Below are 23,035 nucleotides of genomic sequence, written 5' to 3' on the forward strand. Positions count from 1 at the left end.
CAAGAGTTTCCGCGGATGGCGCGGATACAAATTCCAGTCATAACTAATTGGTTGTTAACGGAAAAATATGAGTCGAAAAATTGAGCGTCAATAAAAAGATTGCAGCCTCGCACAGATTGTATAACTACATGGCTACGGCTCAAGGGACCAGAGGCCGAATTTTGTCGGCTTTCCCACACGGAGTGCAACATCCATCAATGAGTTCAAACCGCACCACCGGCCAATCAGAAGCGCTAAGCCGGACTTATGTGCAGTCGAGACCCGGCCTAAGTATATACGTACGGTGGAAGGACCGACAAAATTCGGCCCCTGGCATATCTACACCAAAAAAAGTGATGCTGACTTAACATTCTGGATATGAAGAAGTGTGTGACAACTCACAAAACGCTGAATTAACCGCCGCAACACTCAGTTTTACATCTTGACATTACTAACGCAACGTAACTGCTGTAGCCGTTAATTCATTTGTGAGTCCTCGCACACTTTTTCACATCCAGAATGTTAAATCAGCATTACTTTTTTTTGGATGTAACAGTCGAGAATATTCCGTACTTTTTTTGGGGGGGAAATTTCGTACACTTTAACAGAGATATTTTTTCAACAATTAGTTATTAGCACTTATGCGTCCAATCTCAATTTAATATGACATATCGTCAACAAGAATTAAATAATTATGAAAAAAAGCAAAGTCAAAAATGGCTTTCGAGCGAAAAATGTTAGTTTCCTCGTAGGAATAAACAATGTCATAGTGGAAGAGAGGAAAAATTGTTTTAGATCCCGAACGGTTTCTCGCGTGTCTTCCCATGACTCAAAATGGGAGGCGGTCAATTTTAGTTTTAGCCATAGTCTGCTCTCCTTTTTAGAACCCATTTTCATGAACGATGCAGAGCAAAAAAGAAACCGGCGCTACCTAGCACCTTTTTCTTTCGAGGCAGACAAGCAAAGCAGCTCAGTGAATATAAATTCCCTCCAATTTTATGAATACTTTCTAAAATCTATTCCAAATAATCTCTGGTTGTTCCTTTGATGGACAAAACGTCATTATATATGCTCTCTGAGTGTATCTGTAGAAATTCTAATATCATCTCGTGTGATGAATATGCACGAACCGCACCAAAAAATTGACCAATTCATTGAAAAATAATACGAATTAAAAAAAGCCCATAGGTGCGTACTACATTTGCAGTAAAGATACATTTGATGGACTTTTCAATTAACTCAAAACATGAAGACTTCGTGAGTATCAAATTGCATTTAGAAATAATACAGGATTAATTTTTTAGGTGTTTCAATGACGTGATCAACGAGTATTCTACTGCTTTTTGTATAGCCTAAATGCATTTCGACGAACTTTGTGACCGTTCGGTAGGTTGTTTAGTAATTTTAATCGCACGAAGTTACGCAACGTCTTGAGTTTCATGTTATTCCGCACCAAAACCGCTCATTAAATATACCATATTTTGTAACACGCGTCAATCGATTTATAAAAATCGCATTGCATAATATTGTAACGCTGTGTCAATACACAATGTGACATCAAAATCTCGTGGCGTGCTTGCGTAGGCTATTATTCCCGGATCACGGCTGTCTTTCGGTTATGCACCCTGCTACGATCGCAACGATAGATCAAAGCAGCACCCCAAAGCAAATCAAAGCAGTTTGTCACTTCCCACTGTGTTTGTTGCTTTCATTCCACTCTTTCTCTCTTTTCCCGATCGAAAATCGCTCGGTTGTAATCATTATTACGTGACGCAACGAAAATCTATTTCTGGGGGAACTTACGAAGACAACCATGGTGGTAGTGTTGGCGTGTGATACTTATGAATGTCGCAGTCCACAGCTATCGTTACTTGATCAGAACGTAATCATTTGTAAAAGTGATCATTGTTGTTTCGAGATTCAATCTGGACGGTGGCGCAATTTTTTACGTCTTATTTGTCGTATTTTGATCATGAACAAGATTCTAGAATAGAAAATTAGACAGATTTTTAGAAAACCGCGTACGATGTGTCCTATTTATTCGGATACAACTTCTAGATTGTAGAACAAGCGGAGAAACAGTCTCGAGTTTATTTATTTGCACTGGCTCAACAATTGACTTACAGTCGACTATACAAATTACTTGAATGTGCAGAGGCCAAAATATGTCGGCGGTGAAACTACTAGACCACGTATATCTCGATAATTGCGACATTGCAGATTTCCTGTAAAATTTTATTTTTTTGATGGAAAATTATTCAACGTCAGGTCTTGAAAACTTCCTTGATTTTCTCTTCTAAGCGAGGAAAACTCAGTGATAATTTCTAGAAATGATATTGATTTGTCCTTCCTTTAAAAAAAATGAAAATAGAGGCAGAGATTTTTAAACACTGCAAATGAGATACGTGGTCTGGTGGTTCACCTTCGATATATTACGTCTTGTATGTGATGGTTCAGCAGGTCCGTTTGGAGGAATATGTACATATATGCTATTGCCGACGGCTAACTTTGAAATGTGATGCGGTAATTATGTCTCACGCCCTGGAAATTATTGTAAAAATAAGGATGAAATAGAATTTGTGGAATTTCATGAATAATTTGTTTCAGCACCCTTGTTCGTCGTCATTTAAGCGGGTTTCAGTGGCGAGGCGAGAATGATCGATTAACGATATTTCCCCATTATTTCCATTATTCCCCGATATTTTTCCATTTGGAGCTATGGTAAAGAATCGATTATTATGGTGTATGTTGCAAACACCCAGTTTATCGATCCTTTTTCATAGGTTTAAATGACAGATCAATCGATATATCGCACAGCACGCCACGCAACTGATGGATTTGTGACGCGCGTTCATATAGGTTTAAATGCTGGTATCACGGACCAAGATCTGGATCAATTTTATAATGAAATATTACAATGCGACTTGAAACAGCAAATGATGAGTATCATGCATGAAGAACACCTTTTAAAGCTCTTTTATGAGAACGGATTGAATATTAACGAGGTAGTTTCGAATTATTTTAACAAAAATGACCACAGTTTAGCGGTATCGAAACATCAGCCTTATGAGATTCGCAAAACTTTCGACCCTGGCACAGTCATCTTCTTACAAAACGCCTGTATTTTCAGGTTCAGGCAATCAACGCATCATCAGAGCACGAATAGTTGTTCTTTAAAGTGTCGCGTCATTTGTCCAGTCAGCATGAGGTATCTCAACAGAAGGAGCATGGTTCAATACACTTTGAATTCTGGTAGAGCTGCATAGACTAGCTGCATTTCGTTTTGATAAGAAAAACTACCTAATTAGATTTGGTAGCTCTTAATGTATTTTACAAAGAAGAAAACCAACCGGGGTTTATCAATTCGGTGGCTAATCATTATGGTGGAGGTACGAGACAGAGTTACGTCAAGTTTTTGGGGGAATTAATGATTGGTTTCTTACATGAAACTAAATTTCCTCAGAAAAAGCAGGCAATGCCTATTGCAGCCAATAGATTACTAGACAAATTGCGAAGTTGAGTACGACAATATATGCTTCCTTGTGAATATTTCACGTGCAAAATACAATGTATTCATTGAAAAATTCCAAATCCAGCTCATAAAAGAGAAACTACAATCTCTAAAGTCAAATCACGCCTTTTGCCTAAAAAAACAAAATTTTAATCTATAAATAAAGCACAATCAATTTATTTCTCAGTAAAAAGTGTTTCGATGAGTGTTAACTTTTTTTTGACAAGATTAAAAATGACTGGTAGGTGAATACATTTATTTAAAGATGCCTAAACAAAACAAAGTCATTTATTATAATGGAGCCTGATTTCAGAGAAAGAAGAAAATATTATTTGACAAACTTCTCCTTGTTTGACTGGATTCTTTTTAATTGCCAGTTCGCCTTGTATTGATTATAGTTATTTCGCGCGAGCGGGTACTTTGAATTTTCCATTCATAATATAAAATACTATCGTTGATTTCTCACTCATTAAATCTTTCCAGAAATTTGCAACGCGTCCGGTTTATCTTCCAAAGGTCTTGACATCCTTTCTTTTCACTTTAACTATCAACACATTATTGTGGACCTGAGCTCCTTCCGAACTTGAAATTTGTGATATTGGAGCTCGGTTTCAAGAATCTGGTCGCCGATTCTTAGAGCAGGAAAACTGGGCTACGCCGAGCGGGGCCTATTTTTAACCATGCAGCCGGCTGTTGCTTGCGCCCTCACACCCACACCTTTGCCTACCCTCAGCCCATAGCGTCGAGAAGGGGGCACACGGGGAGCAGTGTGCGCGCGGAAAAGGGGGGGAGGGCGTCTACGCGCGCCGTGACGTGCTCCAGAGTCGCCTCTCTGTCGGTCTGTCCACGTCTTCACTGCACTCTGCAACTCTCGTGTTCGCACTGTTGTCATGTAGTCGTCATTCAAAAGGATGGGTCCTTCGACCCTTCTTACACCCTAAACTTGGTCATAGACTAAAGAGACTACGCAAGAAAAACGCAGGCCACTGCCACTTTCATGTCAACGAAGGGAAACTGCATAAGTGAGTACTGTTTTACTCGACATTCTGGAGAGGTCGAATGATAACGGAAATATACGCCCTTAAGAATTAAAACAGGGTTTTTTACGTTTATTTACCGTTAAACCGGGAGAGTAATGTGAACTTGCTTAAAATTTTGTGTTTTTTTCCAATTTCACATTATTGTGGGTTATCTTGAGGCAGGCTTCAATTAGTGCGAAGATTGACCGACCCATGGAAGAATAATATTGATATTGGTGCTTATTGAGCTTGCGCTTCTGTTGACGTGGTCTACTTATTCTATGACTTGGCTAGAAATTTTAAAACTCATGATACTGAGTGTCCAAACTGAGAGGAAAAGTCGGTAACATAAACCTGACTACGGTGTTGTACATCTCGTATTGGCCACACTATGCGGTTCTACTAAACATGTCCGTAGTTTAGATAACACAACTCTTTAAGTTTTTTGTGCACTTTTAAGTTCTAATAGATTTAGGGCTGAGAAAGGTCTCCTGAGGTGTAACTCTGTTGATATTTTTTACGTCAACACAATAGAACTTAGGAAAAAGTAGGTACTGCTTGCTTACTGTATCCTGAAACTTTTGGTACGCATACTGCGAGGGTTTGGGAATTCTGTCGAATTGTTTTTCTTGTCCACGGAAAAATTAGATGCACTGGAAAAATTAATATGTTGTTTTAGCATCTAGGAAGTCAATGTGTCTGGTGATCCCAAGATGCTGCCTTTACTGTCCCCGCAGTTAACTTTACATTCTGCGAATGCAAATTCAATTGCATGAGCAATCAAGGCAGCATCTTAGGATCACCAGACACATTTTTGACATCCTATGTGCTAAAACAGCATTCCATTTTTTCAGTGTGGTTAACTAAAGAATCTATAACCTGAAAAGTTGACAAGGATCATAGAAAGTCTAAATGCGTAGCATTTTTACGCTGCCACGTTTTGGATCACATGCATGAATGCACGTTTGCAAAATAAATAAATAAATAAATAAATATATAAAAAAAATAAAAAGTTAATTGTAGTAATACAAGTTTGATAGGCATGTTCAGTCCCTCTTATCATGTTAGACTCAAACAGAATCATACGAATTGTCATTGTTACAATTACTGGAACATAAGTTAATGGACACTAATGAATGAAAACCACATTCGTCCATGTCCAATCGGAGGGAGTTTCGCAAACCTAGTATTAATTCATTTTAGGCTAAAACTATTTGTGTCTCGCATGAGAAATCGGCAATATTGATGCAAAATTCCGCTTAAATGCTGGTTCGTCAAATAGATTTTGCAAATGCTTGACAATCTGAACCGAACCTAACATATTTGACTTCCTATTCGGAGTTTTCATTAGAAGAACACTTCACGCAACGGTAAATGTGGTTAGAAATAAACCTATACATAAGTTAAAAGAAAAAACACTAAGAAGTGGCCCGAACTGTCTGTAACAAGGTGGAGAAATAATGCTGGGTCCACACCATTTCGTGGGGAAAACAAAGCCAAGAAGTTCCAAAGATTAAAATTAGAGTCAAAATTAATTTTTTTGAACTCTAATGCGAAACAGTACGAAACTGAGTGGGGAGAGTGTTCAGCTCAGGCAGTTTGCATTGGGATACTCAGTTTCGTACTGGTTCGCATTAGAGTTCAAGAAAAGTAATTTTGACACTAATTTTAATTTTTGGAACTTCTTGGCTATGTCTTCCCCTCGAAATGGTGTGGACCCAGCACTATCTCTCCACCTATATATAAGCAAGATCAAGGCGTGTATCTGTTTACCCTAAATTTGTTAAACGGATTACCATAAGAGGAAGGGAGCTCTTCATCCGTGGCTCCTATTTACTCAGTAGTTGTCTACTTCGAATTTATTCCTGTTACATGTAGACATCGATATCCCGCTTTTTGCGCTCGCACTGACGTGAAACATTTTCCTCTTGAAATTTGGCATACGGCACATGATCATACTTCCCATTAAAATTATGACAATATGCCAGTTACGTGTCACCAAATCGTGTTTTGGTGGCCGCATTAGTGGACGGCAGAAACTAATGAGATTCATTCAACCGCCAAGTTCCCATGTCAAATCTTAATAGAATTATTGCCCTTTGAGAGAAAACCGATTGGAATGCTATGCATTTCAGGACGGAAAATACCAAGTTTTTTTTCCACCCTCCTTTGTATCTCGTTCTCCGTCAAGAAATGAGTGTAAATATGGGCATCCACCAACTCGTTGATGAATGATTCTCAGTTTTCTTTCCTCACCCTCTTTCTTAAAGAAGAAGAAAAATATGTCTCTTGTAATGGTTGTAAGAATTTGGCGTTTGGACAACTTCAAGGGTCGAGCGTCGAAACATTATCATCTTAAATTTAATTATTCCTCATTGCAAAAAACTATCTCATATTTCAAGCGCCTTGATTTTTGGCTGTGGATATTCCTTATGGAGAAAAACAAGCGGAGAGATCAGGCACCCATGGGTTTATAGTAGCGAAGCGGCAAACGAATAATTCCGATCACATTCTACGAGTATATCCGTACATTATTAACTCCATTATTATATATCAATTTACAGGAAATTTTCCATTATGTAAATTGCAGATTTTGTTTTACTTTCTGTAAATACCTACTATAGTTATTTTACTACACAAATGACGAAATTAATTTGCTATACTCAGCGTATACTGTACAGTGGCGTGGCGTGCTTTGCGATCTATCGATATTTCCCCATTTGAAACGGTGGTAAATAAGTCGATTATTAAGGTGTTCGCTGCAAACAACCTGTTAATCGATACTTTTCCATAGGTTTAAATGGCTGATCAATCGATGTACTGCAAATCACGCCAAACCACCGATACTGTATAAGTTCTGTGAGTGTAATGGAAATTCATTTAACTGAGGCGTGATGATAAAAAAAAAAAAAGAAAAAAAAAAGTGATAAGTAAATTTTCATTCATCCGTTGTAAAAACAGTACGAAAGGAAATAACCTCCTACTTTTTCGGTATATGTATTTGAAATTTCGCTATGCAGATGTGTAAAAAGAGTGCCAGGTACTGAATACCTGGCAATTATTTATGAAATCGTTCATTAGTAACACCATTTTGAAATATGATTGTAGAGAAAAAAGTAGCCAATGTGTTATAAGTGTATTCACTTATTTATTTATTTAATACAATTAAAAACTTATTTATCTCATTAAATAAATAAATAAGTGAATACACATATAACACCTTGGCTACTCTTTTCTCTACAATCATACCTGGTAATTGTATCTTCGAAAATTTGAGTAAATTTACCATTTTTATTTCAGATGTCTGCTTACTGCTAAAAGCCTCCCTGTTATCTATGTGTAAGAGCTTTTTGCTTCTCTTTACATTTAATTCAAATAAATAAAATCCCTAAAATTCTAAGCTCAAACTCCCATTTTAAAGCTTGTCTTTGCCTTTGGGCTGGGTGTGATTTTTAAATTGAGAAGTTCTGTTCCTTCAGAATTAGGTTAATGTGAGTTGATTCTTATCCGAGGTATTTGATCCATTTCCCCACTCTACACGACTGATGAGCCCCGCGAGCCTCCGTAATTAAATAAACCGCGCTCAGCGTCAAAATCGATTAATAAAAACCCAAAGTAAATTTGTCTATTGCACAATTTCACGACATTTTTCAATTGTTGATCCTTGCCCCTACGCACGCCGTACCGAGGGGAAAAGCCGGATAAATCGCCGGAGGGATATCTAGCTAGCGCATTGCTTGGCTCTACTCCAACGGAAAATGACACAAATCTCATTTTTTTCCCACGAAAAAGAGAAAAAACCGGGAGAAAACATAAGAGAACGAACTTCCCTCGATCCAAATTGAATGAGCGTCTCGCTTCACGGGCCTGAAACGATTGCGTGAAGCGTAACACATAAATAATATGCAAACAAACTATCTGTCACCTGAGAACTAGTCTTGAATTAAATTTTTGAGTCTATGCTCAATTCTTTCATTAATAGCAAAAAAGATGCATGGGGTCACATTCCAGGGACAATTAAAAAATCCATCGTGCTGATTTTGGATTATCAGAACTTTGACAGGGAAACTCAATTCACTACTTCGTGCATCGGAAAATAAAACAATATCAATTTTTCTTCGACTCGTAAACTGTTAGTGACAATCAAACGAGTGAATTTGCAAAGCATGCATCACCTAAAAGCAATATTGATCACTGATTCGTTTCAGAGGTAATTAGCAAAGTCGCATTTACATATTCTTGTTTAGGGTATAGGACCTAATTTTGTAACAGTTTGAGTTTATTATAAAAATGTGCGAGATTGAAATTTTGACTTTGTTCTATAAAAGAAATAATTATCCACCTTCCAACCTTGAACCAATTAACTGATTTTAGATAAATGGTTCGAAAAACTTTTTATGATTTCTTGCCGTTCAGGTAATTTCATCAAGGATCTCTGAAGTGAATTGAAATCCTAACGTTTTCCTAGTTTTGGATGGACTGGTATCATGTTGGAGAAGTTGTTCGCATAACTGTTCGCAATTTCATTTTCTTTTAAATACAACTTACCAAAAACTGAAAGTAAAGGCTTTCAGAAAAAAAGGAAGAAAAATATAGCTGAGCCGGCGTGTTGCTCAAGTCTTATTCATTGCTTTGAGTCCAAGAGGAAGAAAAAACGCCCTGACGTGTAAAAAGCAAGCAGAGTCATTGTTTTGAGTGCCAAGAATGCAACTTACAAGCAGTCGTAAAAATCTGAACCTTAGCTTAATGCTTATTAGCGCATATAGTGGCGCCCTGCTAGAAAATCTAATTAGCTCTTGAAAAGCGTGTTACTCCGCAATTTCCACATTATGGTTGTTACCAAGGTATTTTCTAAATTAAATCAGGAGCTTATAGTCTTTAAATATATTGCATGCTTTCAGAGAACACAGTCCAATGAAGCAACGGTCTTGAAGTTAAAGAAAAATGTGGCTCATATTACTTATTGGTACCGATGTGTACAGAAAAAAGTTTGATTCACTGCACAATGAACCAAGTAAATGGGCATAAAAATCAATATTGAGCGAAAGATGCATTTGTCTTTGATTCTTTGTTCATGGAGAATGGTGATGCGGAACGTTCTTCAAAAGCGTTGAAATCAGGACAATTTACGTGTCATATGAGTGAGGAGTTATTTCAATGTTTCAAAAAGGGGATGGTTTAGATTAATTAACATTAAAATCGTCTAGCTAGACATAATGGGTTTTACCTTTAAATTTAGTTATAGTGCATGAAGAAAAGGAAAAAATGAAAAGCAGTAGAAGTAAGAAGTCCATAACCAGTATTTTCCTAAATAATTTTGTCGAGACGTTAATTTCATACATTTTTTCAAATTTTAATCAAACTCTGGTTATAAAATCGCACACTTGAACAAACTGTGTATCTCTGCAAAAGCTCAGACAGTCTGTGACTTTTATATCTGTCACAACTTAGCAGACTCCATATAACTGATCAAATTTTCGCACAAAAATACACCGTAATATTCGTTACGCTACTTCGTTCAGTGATATACTAATAAAACAGCACTTAAATATATTTAAATTAGTAAATATAAGAAACAAACCTATTTAAGAATCATTAACAAGAAAGAGAGGGAGAGAGAAAAAGAGAGGGGGGAGAGAGAAAGAGAGATAGAAAAATATATTTAATAATATTTAGGTGTTTTATAGCTCAAGTTAAATGAACTAATAACCTACGTGTTGCCAAAATCACACGGTACTCACCAAAAAAACACCGACCGCGTCAGTCGCCTCAACAATGTGTTCCCTAAATCCGGGAAACCGATAATGATCGATGGAAATGGATGGGCTGAAAGAGTCCTTAAAGAGAATAAATAAAATCGGCTCCGCGTTTGGGGTAGACGCTATATTTCACTTTTAATCCGGAAAGAGCACGAAAATCGATGCTGTCGGTCAAGTACCCTCGTTGGCGGGACTACGCGACTTGTGAGTTGTGGTCTACAGCTTCCGTCGCAACCCGTAATGCCTAATCCATTTCTAAATTAAGAATGGTGTGCAATCATCCCGATACCTCACCTGTTGTCTTCCTTTCCGATTCTCGGCCAACGACCGCGACAGCGCGTCCTTTTATTTTGCATGCAGTGTGTGAAAATACTTCATTTCTGACGTTTTTCAGTTTTTTCTCGATGAAAATGTTTATTTAAACATGCTCGAAGAAGCAGCAAATATAAAAATAAAATTGAGAATAATGAATTGAATTGAATTTCTGACCATTAACGCGCAATTTCACATTATTTATTTCATCCCTGAGGCCTTTCGGACTTGCGCCATCAGAGGGAACACAACGGAGTTCGGTATGAACAACCGAAGTTAATTACTGCAATGGAGATGTTGCCTGTGTGAGGAATTTGCGATTTGTCTATTGAATCTTACGTAAAAGTTCGCGAGAAACACTATGGTGCCACTGCTTTTCTCTAAAATCAACCCCCAAGCTCAAAAAAAGCTCTCAAGTTGAGGCAAAAATGGAGGGAATATCCCACGCTATCCTGAGAGTCCACTTCTACAGCAAGACAAACTCTCCATGCAAAGATAGGGAACAAATGCATTAACAGGGTTGCTGTGTTTTTAGTTTTGGAGTTCCCAAATAAAAGGGCAGCTCTGTCAATGTATTTGCTCCCTATCTCCACATGGAGAGTTTGTTGATGTAGAGGTGGACTCTCAGGGTAGCGTGGGATATCTCCTCCATTTTAGCCTCAACTTGAGAGCTTTTTTGAGCTTGGGAGTTAATTTCAGAGAAAACCAGTGGCACCATCGTGTTTCTCGCAAACTTTTACAAAAGAATCAACAGTTAAATCGCAAATTCCTCACACATGCAACATCTCCATTATCTACAGCAATCAAAGCACACCGACTACAAAGATACGAACACAAAAAAGCAAAAAGCCAAGGAAACTACCTGATTACATCTTCAAGTTTATGCAAATAATAAAATACGAAATAATTAGCTAATTCAACCTACATTCATAATTACTAGGTAATTACTACGTAAAAAATATCAACCTATTTCACGTGTACGCGAATTTTGAGATTGTGCTTCATTGCTGTTGAGTAAAGTTTTTTATTTAAATTTGTCACGACCGTCACACTGCACAGGTTAATTTGTGTGTAGAAAGGGGGGGGGGGGGCTGCGCCTGGTAAAAATGGTACTCGTTTTAAATTTTTAAGCCTGATAATATACTTGTCTGGGTAAACAAACCCTCGGTCCAAAATTATGAAGTTGAATTTTTAGTTTTTCGTAGGTCAAATAGGACAGTTTTCGTAAAATTGCCCAGCGACCGCTCTGTGTTTAGTATTCCTATAGTCTTGTGGGCGCTATTATGCGTTCCGTGATACGACTCCGCCGTCCGGCGGCGACCGCACTGTGTTTGGCGCAATGCGTGAAGTATTCCTGCACTCTGGTAGGCGCTAATATGAGTTCCGCGCCAACTGGCGACCGTACTGTGTTTGGTGCAATATGTGAAGTATTGAAGGCGAATCTTAAGAAGACGATAACAACTAATAGGTTTAAGCATTGCCTATATTGGTTCGTTGGTTGCTATACGTTTATTTGGTGCTTTTAACATCATAAACACCATAGAGGAGAGATCAAAATAGTGTAGTACGGAATTTTAAAAATTTAAAAAGTATGGGTCACAAAAGGGTATAGTACACGAAATTAAAAGATAGGACCCAGCAAAGTGTATGGTGCATGATGGGTGTCTGGTTTTCGAATAAGTGACCATATTCCTACATGTAAAGATTTTGGTTTTAAACGGAAAATTCAATTTTCTTGAAAAACTTCGGGCTCGTTGTAAAAAGAGAGGAATCTGAAATTAGTATAAATAGCGTTTTGGACAATCGACGATGGCGCAGTACAATGTTGAGACGTGACCCAATTAAAGGTTCCAATTTCGTGAGTCACTGACAAATTTATACGCCTAATTTATGATTCTGAGACATCAACTATTCTTCTGAATTAGCGTGCGCAACATTCAATCAATCTGCGGTCTCTGATGATAAATCATTTTATTCCGGCGGATTGCATGCAAAGAGGTCGGAAAAGTTACAATAATCCTTCGCTTAAGCAGACTGTGGAAGTAATGCATTTTCATTCCAATAAGAAGGTGGTTAAGTTTTTCAAGCCGCGAGTGAAAGGGAGGGTCTGAAGGTAGCCCTGGGGAAAAATTTCTGAATCTTTAATCTATTTTGACGCATTTTGAGGCTTCCATGATGCAGATTTTCCATCACGTTCTGAGGAAAAATAGCGTTTATCGCTAGAACTTTCAGAAAAGAATACTTCCAAAATGTTGCATTCAATAAATCTGTACATTTTTTGGAATTTTAAATCTATAAGGCCACATTCAAAGACTTCCATGGCGCAGATTATTCATTAATTTCTGCAGAAAAATCACGTTTATTTTTTTCCTTTCAGCACAAAGTACTTTCGAATTGCTGCATTCAACACTTTTGGAGACACTGACTGAATGAACACGGTGTTTACAGTTAAGACTCTACGTGAAAAAAATGTATCATCCTCGACAAGGTTTTTCCTCCATCTAGAATTTCTAGGGGGGAGGGGGCAGCAGATACTATTTTCAATTCTAGGGGGGCCAAGACCCCTGAACCCCCCTTCGTAAACCCATGGTGTACATTTGTATGTTTTCGGGACAAAGTTTCTGGAATAACTTTATTTTGCCGTAATATTTAGAGGAACAAAAATAGTTTCACTGATGGAGAGAGAAATCAGTTCATTTTGACTTTCAATTCTAATACTTGATAACTATAATCAAAATCCTCAGTAAGCGATCAAGGAAAAATGAAGTCTCGTAAGTTTTGTAATCCATCTACGCGATCAGAATATTACTTGTGGACATATTTTACGAAATGCCCATCTTCCCGTCACCGTCAAAAGTATCTCAATAAAAAATGGGTGTGTTGCAGTTGCCACACCGAAAACAGTTTCCGAAGAATTGAGATGAAATTCCGCGGGAACTCGGAATTTTACGAGCGAACCGGCTGCCCGGTGGGTCTCATTAGGGAAACTCGAGTAAAAATAGCTCACTGTGAACGAAAAGACGATATTAATAATAACAAAAATCAAATTTTTTGGCTGTCCTGCAATGTCCAAACAAAACACGATCAGTCCCTCCCTCCTCTACTCTCTCTTCATTCGAGCGCCATTCCCTACCCTCTCGTATGATACAACGATTTTATTTCGGGATCGAATCGTCATATGTGTGTTGCCGAATCTTGATAAATACTTTAAATGCTCCATAATTTAATTTTTTCACATACCGGAACGGCGCGCCCGCGTAGGTAAGGTAACATTATAATTTTTTTGGAAAAACGAGAGGAAAACCTTTCTAACAACTTGCAAAACCTCACAATCTTAGCTTCTTAATTTCATCATTTTCACCAATTTTCTCACAGATATTTCTTTGCTCTTTTCCTTGTTTTTTTTTTATAAAATTATCTATATCTATGATGCTAATTTTTTCTGGAGGAAATATTAATTACTAAAAATGTAATTATGAGCCCTGTTAAAGGAGAACCATTTAATTTAAAAAAATAATCTAGCTGCTACTGATGCTTGTAACTGTATGTTTGATTTGTTGTCCGGTTAGCTGTATTGAGTGAGATGCAAATAGGCGTGCCGAAAGCAGAAGGGAATTGAAATAAGTTGTTAAAGTTGGCATCGGTGGATATTGTTCACAGAGATTTTGCACTCGTCTCACTAACCCATAAGTGCGAAACTGCGCAAGGGTTACATTCTATTTTGAAAACAAATTTGCCGGAATGGATGATGCGGATCTAATCCTTTCATATCCGCGGAAGCAGCAGTTAAGCTTCGCTCAGTGGCGAATTAATGCTGGCGGAAAAGCATGATTGTGCCGCCTTTTTTATTTTATCGGATCTCCTTGTTTTCAAGTTCTTATTTTTAATTTATTAGCCGTGTTTCTCTTTTCTTCAAGGATACCTTCGCAAATTTTTAACAACCTACTTTCGCCAAGACAAACACGAAACTCCAACGGTGATGCGAAAAATATTATTTCACTGCCAATGGATGACCGATGACATGATGTTACATCCAATAAGAATAATTTGGATCAGCGTGTTTACAAACACGCAGAATTCATTTTTTTTCTTTTTTATATCCATTTGGTTTTCTAGTACTGTTTGCTTTTCCTTTTTCATGGGTAAGCTGGTGATGTGAGGTCACCTTACAACCACGCCGACAAACCCGGATTCCGTGCGAAAGGTTAGTCTTCAAATTGCAAACTAGTACTAAGCGAGGTCAATTAATCTCCATGGAGAAGATAAAATCTTTGCTATGATTAATCTCCATGGAGAAGATAAAATCTTTGCTTTGATCTTTGCTTCGTTGCTTATGGTATATTTTAGATTCCATCTACTTCTCTAACCTTAGTTTCAATTGTACACGGGGGAAAAAAAGCACGAGGTTGTTGGATGATATGGACATTTCCAATTAATTGTGGTATTACCCCAATTAATTATGGTAGCATCTCAATTAATTATGGTAGTATCCCAATGGTAACTAACCCAAATGTTGCGGTACTACTCTGACTTCAGTTGCAGTACTAATACAATTAATTAGAAATGCCCATGTTATCAAAAAAATTGGTGTAGTACCACAATTTTAGAGGATATCCCCTGACACTTCTTTTTCCGTGATACGTTTTTGGCACGGCAATTCTTTTGGTTCTGGTAACAATGCAGCATCGATATCGGGACGAAGTAGTTGTTACCACAAAAATAGGTACCATTGCAATTACGGCTAAAAACAAAATTGGGACCTGAAAACCGCCATGAGCATTGTTTGGATGATATTTTCCTTTCGATATCGAATTATAAATTCCCCACCAATACGAGTAATTCTAGACTTCGCGGAGACAGGCGAAGTGGCACATCACTTCGTGGGCGTCGAACCGTCTCGCACAGCGGGAGACCCAGGTTCGAATCCAGCTCAACGTAGCCAGCGAAAAACGTTTCTTTTCCGCGAGTCTGAGGCTACATTAATCGTCCATGATTTGGCACACTTACAACTATTTAGACTGTTGCATAATGTTCGGGAGTTCATAAACTCGAGGTCCAGAGTTCGAATCCAAGGTGTTGGAATGAGAGAATAACGCGTAAATGTGTGATATTCTGGTGTTTTGGCGTGTCAAATACAAGAGCAGAGTTGTATATCGACGGTGAAACTACCAAACCACGTATCTCGTTTGCGGTGTTTAAAAATCTACGCTCACATTTTATTTTTTTGAAGTAGACCAAATCAATATTATTCCCTGAAATTTTCACGGAATTTTCTCCGCACAAAGAGGAAAAATCACAGAAATTTTCAAGACTAGATGTTAAGTAGTTTTTCATTTAATAAATAAAGTATGACAGGAAGTCTGCGACGTCGCAAACCGAGATACGTGGTTTGGTAGTTTCACCGTCGATATGCAGAGCAAAGTTGCGTTCACTGAACTCTTCCACTTTATTTTCGGTGTTCGTTTCAGAACTTGTGGAAGCAGAGGTCCATTCGTCCCGAAGTCATTGTATGGGCATAACGTAATGTGATGAGAGAGAACATGAAGAATTTTTGGTAAAATATACGTGCGGTTACGAGTAAATTAATTAATCATGAGTTGGTAGAGATTAGAATGTAAAGTTTGCTTTAATATTTTTACGTGAACTATTTTCGTGCGCGAAACCCTATTGCGAGTGACGTGACAAAAATGGAGCCCGGGGGATATTTTGTTTCTTTGGTTATACCCACCTGCTATGAGAGGGATTGTTTCACGAAGTCTAACATCCCGACACAACTAAATTCTGAGATCTAGCACTTCAAAAAATAAAGTAATAAATAAAACCGTTGTGTAAACTCATCAAAACTATTTTTTTTCAACTACAGCTTTACTGTGACAAAACTATGATAAGAAAGTCTTTGCTGGAAAAAATCGTTTCTCTTCGGGCGTTTTACACCCAAAGCAATGAATAGAGAATAATTGAATTGCATTTTGAAAAATAGAACCAGGAGCATTGTAATGTTGCTAACATTGTGCGACTTCTCTTGTCTTGGAGGAATAATCTGATTACCCATTAACAGATTCTATTTTACTCGCTAAAAACTGCAAATTTAGGACAAAAATTACCGTGTAAATTTCATATTTTTTCATGATTTCAGAAATTGTACTGCAAAGGATGAAGTTGCACAATCTTGGCAACATTGCAATTCTTTCGGTTCCTTTTTGCTAAATGCAATCTAATTATGATTTATTCGGAAAACTTAGAGAAAACTAGACTATACAACTTAATTGTAAAAATGGTGAGACCTTTTATTGGTATTACATTCATTTTTAGCTAATTTATTTGTTGGAAGAATTTATTAATTATGCAATGATTTTAGGCGTTTCTTACCTGTTTCATTTTGAAAAAATCTATCCAAGATGCATTTTATTGAAGGAGAAGGCAAATCGTGATGGTCTTGAAATTGTTTAAAAAAAAGTACACATTTCTCCTTTAAAGTTATTAACTAATTTTTTCACGCATTCTGCTTAAAATGTTAGGAAAACCCAAGATTACTTCATCGTTTCACAAATTAGTGTCAAAATGAGACGTTGAAAAGCCATATTGCTTGAACTTATATTTTTAAAAATATTTCCCCCGACCCAGGGAGAGGAATTTTCAATTTTTCTTGGAGTGTGCTGTTTGACAGGTGGGCACAAAAGAGCTTCCAAATCGTTAACAGATTAAGAAGCACATTCCACGAAAAAGCGTATAATATTAATGTATTGTTTAATGACTTATATGTCCCGTAAAATAGTTAGTCACTTAGTTATTTGATTTATAGCACCACTGTGATCTTAGATTAATACATATGCGAAATCCACCGCGCAACTAGCCAATAAACTGCATTCGGTAAAAAAAAATTATCGGATCATTTCAAACTTTATACTCAATGTGCCCGAGGCTTCTTCACAGGGTAAAAATTTCGCCAAAAAAATGGAGATCTCAGAAATCGTTGTGCCTAGTCACAGTCGGAAAAGCGTTGTTTGGAGGAACATAATAAAAAGCACCATGATATTGAAAACCATTTTGCACGGAACACGAAGGCTGAACACGAGTAGTTGAACACGAAGATTTGAGCACGAATAATTGAGTTCGGGTTTCGTTGAGCTGCTAACCGGAGAAAAGAAAACTATGAGAATCATAATCGGACAATGCTCGAGGTAGAGAAGGCCGGCTGAGTGACTAGCTTACATCGATTCTCGACAGGACATGTCGAGGGCTTCATTCCACGACCTACACCTATTCGCAACAATCTAAGTACTAACTTTTCATTGGGAACGGTTTATTTTCGTGGCATAGCTTAAAATTTTACAATAAACCTACCCCTTCCCCCCTCCCGGAGAGAAATAACTTGCTTCTCAGTTCCAATTCTCAACAAAAATTGACAACACTTTTTAATGCTAATTAATTCAGTACTTTCATGGAGGTTATTAATAATTTGGGTATTTTTTAGAAATATATTTCTAAATTGAAATTCAGTCAAAACAGCACTCAAATGACGTAAACTGGAAGAAGTTTTGCTCCGTGACGCTGCGAGTCGTAATTAAATTGACAGATACTAGCGATTTGACTGAAGAAATATCCCTCTCATAAGTTTTACTCGTTTCTCGAAGGTTAAAATAGTTGCAGTTTTTAGAGAATGTGGCTTACTGTAATTCAACATTTAGGGACCTCAGAGATGTTGGCAAACTTTAGGTAAGTTTTTTAGTCACTCTTTTCAAAAATCTGGATGAATTTTGAAGGAGCAAAAGAATTGGGGTTAGTGTGTAACTTTATTTTGGTAGTTATTTTACCTAACAAGATACCGCAGATTCTCTGATAGTTCTGATAATGCGGTATTTTGGAACTAGGCGTATTGGTTGTAAGCATCGCATGCAAATGAGACCTCTGGTATTGCTCTGTGCATCTAACTTCCTCGAATCAGCGACTGTAATCGATCAATCGAAACACCACATTGTTGTCTGAGCAAGTCTTTGCCGGTCACTTGGAGGGCTTCCATATGCGGAAGGGTGCACGTGATTCCTTCGTCAAATGTTCGACGTTTTGAAGTCATTGGAGTCACAACAATATGATAATCGTGTTAATACGGTCAGTTGCACCATAAAATAAGAGGTCAGAGGTTCGGAAAAAAAAAAACAGAAGTCATTCCTCTCATTGAACTCAAGGTGCAACTTTAGTGGTAATTAACAGCATTGCATTTAAGTTGAAAAGCAGTCCTGAACTTCATTGAGATTTGAAACCCGCCATTTTCTTTCATCAAAATAGAGTACTTTGTCAATCTGATTTGCACTATGTTAAAATTATCAGTATAATATCGATTCGATCAACAAACTCGCTAAACAACTTCCGCTGCAGCACAAATAATACAAGTATGAGCATCTGTGTAACAGCAATAGTATACTCATAAGGTTGAAGGCGTTCTTTGATACGCCCGAATTCAATACTGTAAAGCCACAGAATTCGTGCATATTACTGATATTTTGTCATACATAAACTCACTAATAATTTTCTCAAATCTCAGCTGATTTTAAGCAAATTCTGATGACTTTGACTACAATAAATCTTACTCACTGCAAAAATTCACAGAAAGAGAGCAAAACTGGCGAATATCAGCGTTAGTTCTAATACTTCCAGGAGAAAACGGTTCGAGTGTAAGACAAATCACATATTTTCACAATATGTGGCACAAAAGTGGATGAGTAAATTGATAATAATGTTAAATCGTTCAATACCCCTCTGTCAAACAGATTTTAATGACCTTTTACAAAATAATCAGGTAAAACTAAACGAAAAGTCTACTTCTTTTCAGAGTGTAGGCCAATGTTTAAAGTCTACTTCCTATTCGTGTAATATTTTTCTGAGATTTTTTTAGTGTATCGGTTTGTGTTTAACAGTTTAATTTTCTGCAGTTACGCAAAATAGAGAGCAATAATCATCTTAAACGGTCAACCTTTCATACACATTTTTTCTCGGACAGATGAGATTACTGGACTCAAGTTTAAAAACGTAATGTAAAGCATAAATGCAGTTTTTGCTATTTCGAGAAATACGTGTTTGAAGTTTCGAAATTTCATTAATGCTTATGGTGGAAAGAAACCGATATTTTGATGCTTAAAAATTGAAATTTGAGAGCAAATTTTTCACTGAATCTGCCTTAAACCAAAATTCACTTGCAATCATTGACATCTCAATTATTTCAAAAACTGCACTTATACGCCTTGTCCTCCAAGCTCCTTAAATGTTCTCACGAGGCGTTCTACATTCAAGTTAAAAATTTCCCCCGAATATTTCAAAAAACAAAATAAAATATTTTATTTTCATGAGATAATCGCTTTTTCGTAAATTCATTTATTTTTCAACGAGGAGTAAATGCAGATTCTCACTTTTCAAATTGACTTTTTCATGAAATATATTTCGTAGGAAGGAACGACTGACTATTTTCGCGTCATTAAGAGACAACTATAAACGATGCAACTACATTTTGATTTCCAAAACTCCAATCATCTACTATTCAATATGGGACCGGTCCTAACATTATGCCTTGAGATTTCAGAAAATATTTTTCACAGAGAGAAGAAAAATCACAGAAGTTTTCAAGAAAAGAAGTTTTGTGTCCATTTATCACTATACTCTGGTGAAAAGCGAAGCGCCTTCCATTACGCGGATATACTACCCCCGACTTGGACGCAGGAATAGTGGAATCTTTTTACTGTAAGGAGTTACAATCGCAAATAAGGCTAATATCTACGATTGATTATGGCCTGATCCACTCTTAGAATACAGGCAACGAGGTTGAAATTTCGAGGGCAAAGTTGCACGAAAATATCATTGAGCATGCAAAAAAGTTTAACATCTACTAACACAGAATCTTTTCTTGATGCACTATTCGCGTAGCCAATATCACACATTTTCAAATGTGTTTTACGTCTGCGGGCACTTTTTTCCGAATCACTTACAAGCAGGTTCGCCCAGAAAGAAATGCAAGAAAACCGTAAAAATGAAAAAAATCAAAAAAAAATCTTGCTAATTGTTGAAAATCTTTTCTCGTGTATGATTTTCATTGTTTTACTGCATTAATGAATGCCTAATACTTCAAACAATGCAGGAAAAAATGATTTTAAGCATCCAATTATACCCATAATGGCATGAACGCATCACGCCGCGACACGGTTTACATCTCGGTTAGACACGATTTCAAGGACAAAGGTTGACAATGTTTACCTCGATTTTTTTTCGACTTTAAATTTTAGCAAAATTTTGGAAAAATTGATTTGTTAGATTCAAAACTACTCTCAAAACATTTCTTTCAAAAATGCGACTTGGTACTTGCATTTCTGCCAAAGAAGGTCTATTTTTTTTTTTTTTTTTTTTTTTTTTTTTTTTTTTTTTTTTTTTTTTTTTTTTTTTTTTTTTTTTTCCCCGTGCATTACAGTTTGATTAAGACTGACCTCATCACAAGCAGCGCAGCGGGGTTTCAGCTGCTCGGCATAGTGTCGTTCGCAGTAGAGGTGATCATCGTGAACGCAGTAAGCCAGATCTACGAGGGGGGCCTGGCAGCGGTGGCAAATGAAGCAGTTGGGGTGCCACAGCCGATCGTCCCCCATCTTTATTGCTAAGACTCCCACATCGCCCGGCGTCAATGACTTGTGACATTCCGGACACTCCTGTGACATAGAAACAAATACTTAAAAATTCTGCCCCTCAAAATACTAAAATTAGTCATTTTTTCAAATACCCACACTGCGCTGAAGCAAAAAGATCGGTCATTATGAACCGCTAAAGAAGGTCACAGAAAATTAAATTAGGTAGCATTTATCATAGTCTAGTTAATAAACGGCACAACCAAAGAGTATGGTAGCTTTCATCAAAATTATGGTGAAAGTAACAAGATTTTTCCTTATTGTGACGATAGTTTTGCTGGAAGTTACCATACTGTTCGGTTGTGCCGTGTTTTAACTAGAGTATAGTATTGTAAATGTTACCCAACTTCTTTTTCGTGCATGTAGTAAGTAAGGTAAGTGAAGGTATTGGAAGTCGTGCTATTTGGTCCACGTGACCCCACTCTCGGTTCTACAAACCATATCATCAGTTCACGCAACCGAGCTTTTTCTATAGATAAGTTTGGTGTAAATGTACTGGTTGTTTGAACCGAGGATACCGGTTCCTTGAGTCGGGAGTGCGGTCACATAAGGGTGGTTTCACGATAACTGGAATAGTTTTGTCGCCGTAACAGACAACACATTTTTCGGTCATACTTGTATAGTAAAGATAATTACTCGAATTTTTTCGCATTAATCTTCAAAGAGTTACGTACTATAACGCTTTCTAATGAGTTATTACTCTACTTCTCAATTGATATTATGTAAATTCGGAAAATGCGCAGTCTGTTACGCGGTAAAAAGTCAGCGTAACAGACAGCACATTTTCGGCCATTTATATATTAAAATTGAAAAGTAGAGCGATAATCGTTGAAAACAGTTATAACTTGTAACCCTGTGAAGATTAGTGCAAAAAATTCGAGTGATTATCATTACTAAAAATATGACCGAAAAATGTGTTGTCTGTTACGGCGACAAAACTATTCCAGTTATCGTGAAACCACCCATAAACCGAGCAACACAGCCGATATACATGCAGCAGCGTACCCACAGTTCATAAGACCGAACTTTTTTGCTCAGTGCGGAGCAGAACTCTTCTTTTCGCTGTAAAGAAGATTTCCTATTGAATCAAGAAGACAATTTTTACACTAAGAGAAAAGATGCTTGTATTAAAAACCGCTCATATTAAGCAAGAAACAGCTTGCTTTTAGGCTCTTTTTTTAGTGTGAACAAATATTGGTCAATGTTTTATGAATTAAAAGTATTTTCCATGCACCTGGTAGGATGATAAATTAGATTTTCTTTGTGCTAATTATTGTAAAAAAGCATAGTTACATCTATAGACATATTTAATTCCCCGAGATAACATGTACCTATGCTTCCAATTGAATATGCGTAATTATTTAAAATAGAAAGCGATAATATAGATAACAGATCAAAGCAAGCCCCTTTCTTTATAAACCCATTCAACTTTGAACCTTTCACTTTCATGTAATCGCCTTAAACGTTGCCAAGTTTCCTCATTTAATGAGTAAATACACATCGATTCTCTTGAAAATTTTTAGTCGCGATATTATATTTTGAATCGGTGAGAGTAACTTACAATTGATCCTCACGTGGCAACGATTTCGACTATTTTGATAACGGTATTTTGAGTGAGCTAGTTGCAAGCTGCATATCAGGTGAGCTAATATTTTCTTAACTCGTGCAACCACACTAGTGTCTGGAGTGAAAGTAGACTTTTCCGGAAAGTGAACGCTCTGATAACGAGGTATCTATATCCGGCTGTCTGTTTGTCTAAGAGCTGGTTTGCTATTAAAACCACATAGAAGAGAG

The 23,035-nt window shown here is 37.2% G+C and overlaps 1 protein-coding gene across 7 annotated transcripts in view; it reads right to left on the reverse strand.

Moving 5' to 3' along the window:
• The window catches only part of Lmpt (four and a half LIM domains protein limpet), a 220,117-nt gene that overhangs the window by 96,810 nt on the left and 100,272 nt on the right, over positions 1–23,035 (reverse strand). For all 7 annotated transcript variants that reach the window (XM_072298381.1, XM_072298384.1, XM_072298383.1 and 4 more), the window contains one exon: positions 21,050–21,265. In XM_072298381.1, coding sequence (XP_072154482.1) covers positions 21,050–21,265 — 216 coding nt within the window. The remainder of the gene's footprint in view (positions 1–21,049; positions 21,266–23,035) is intronic.

This window comes from Bemisia tabaci, chromosome 3, assembly GCF_918797505.1.
Source record: "Bemisia tabaci chromosome 3, PGI_BMITA_v3".
Taxonomy (NCBI): domain Eukaryota; kingdom Metazoa; phylum Arthropoda; class Insecta; order Hemiptera; family Aleyrodidae; genus Bemisia; species Bemisia tabaci.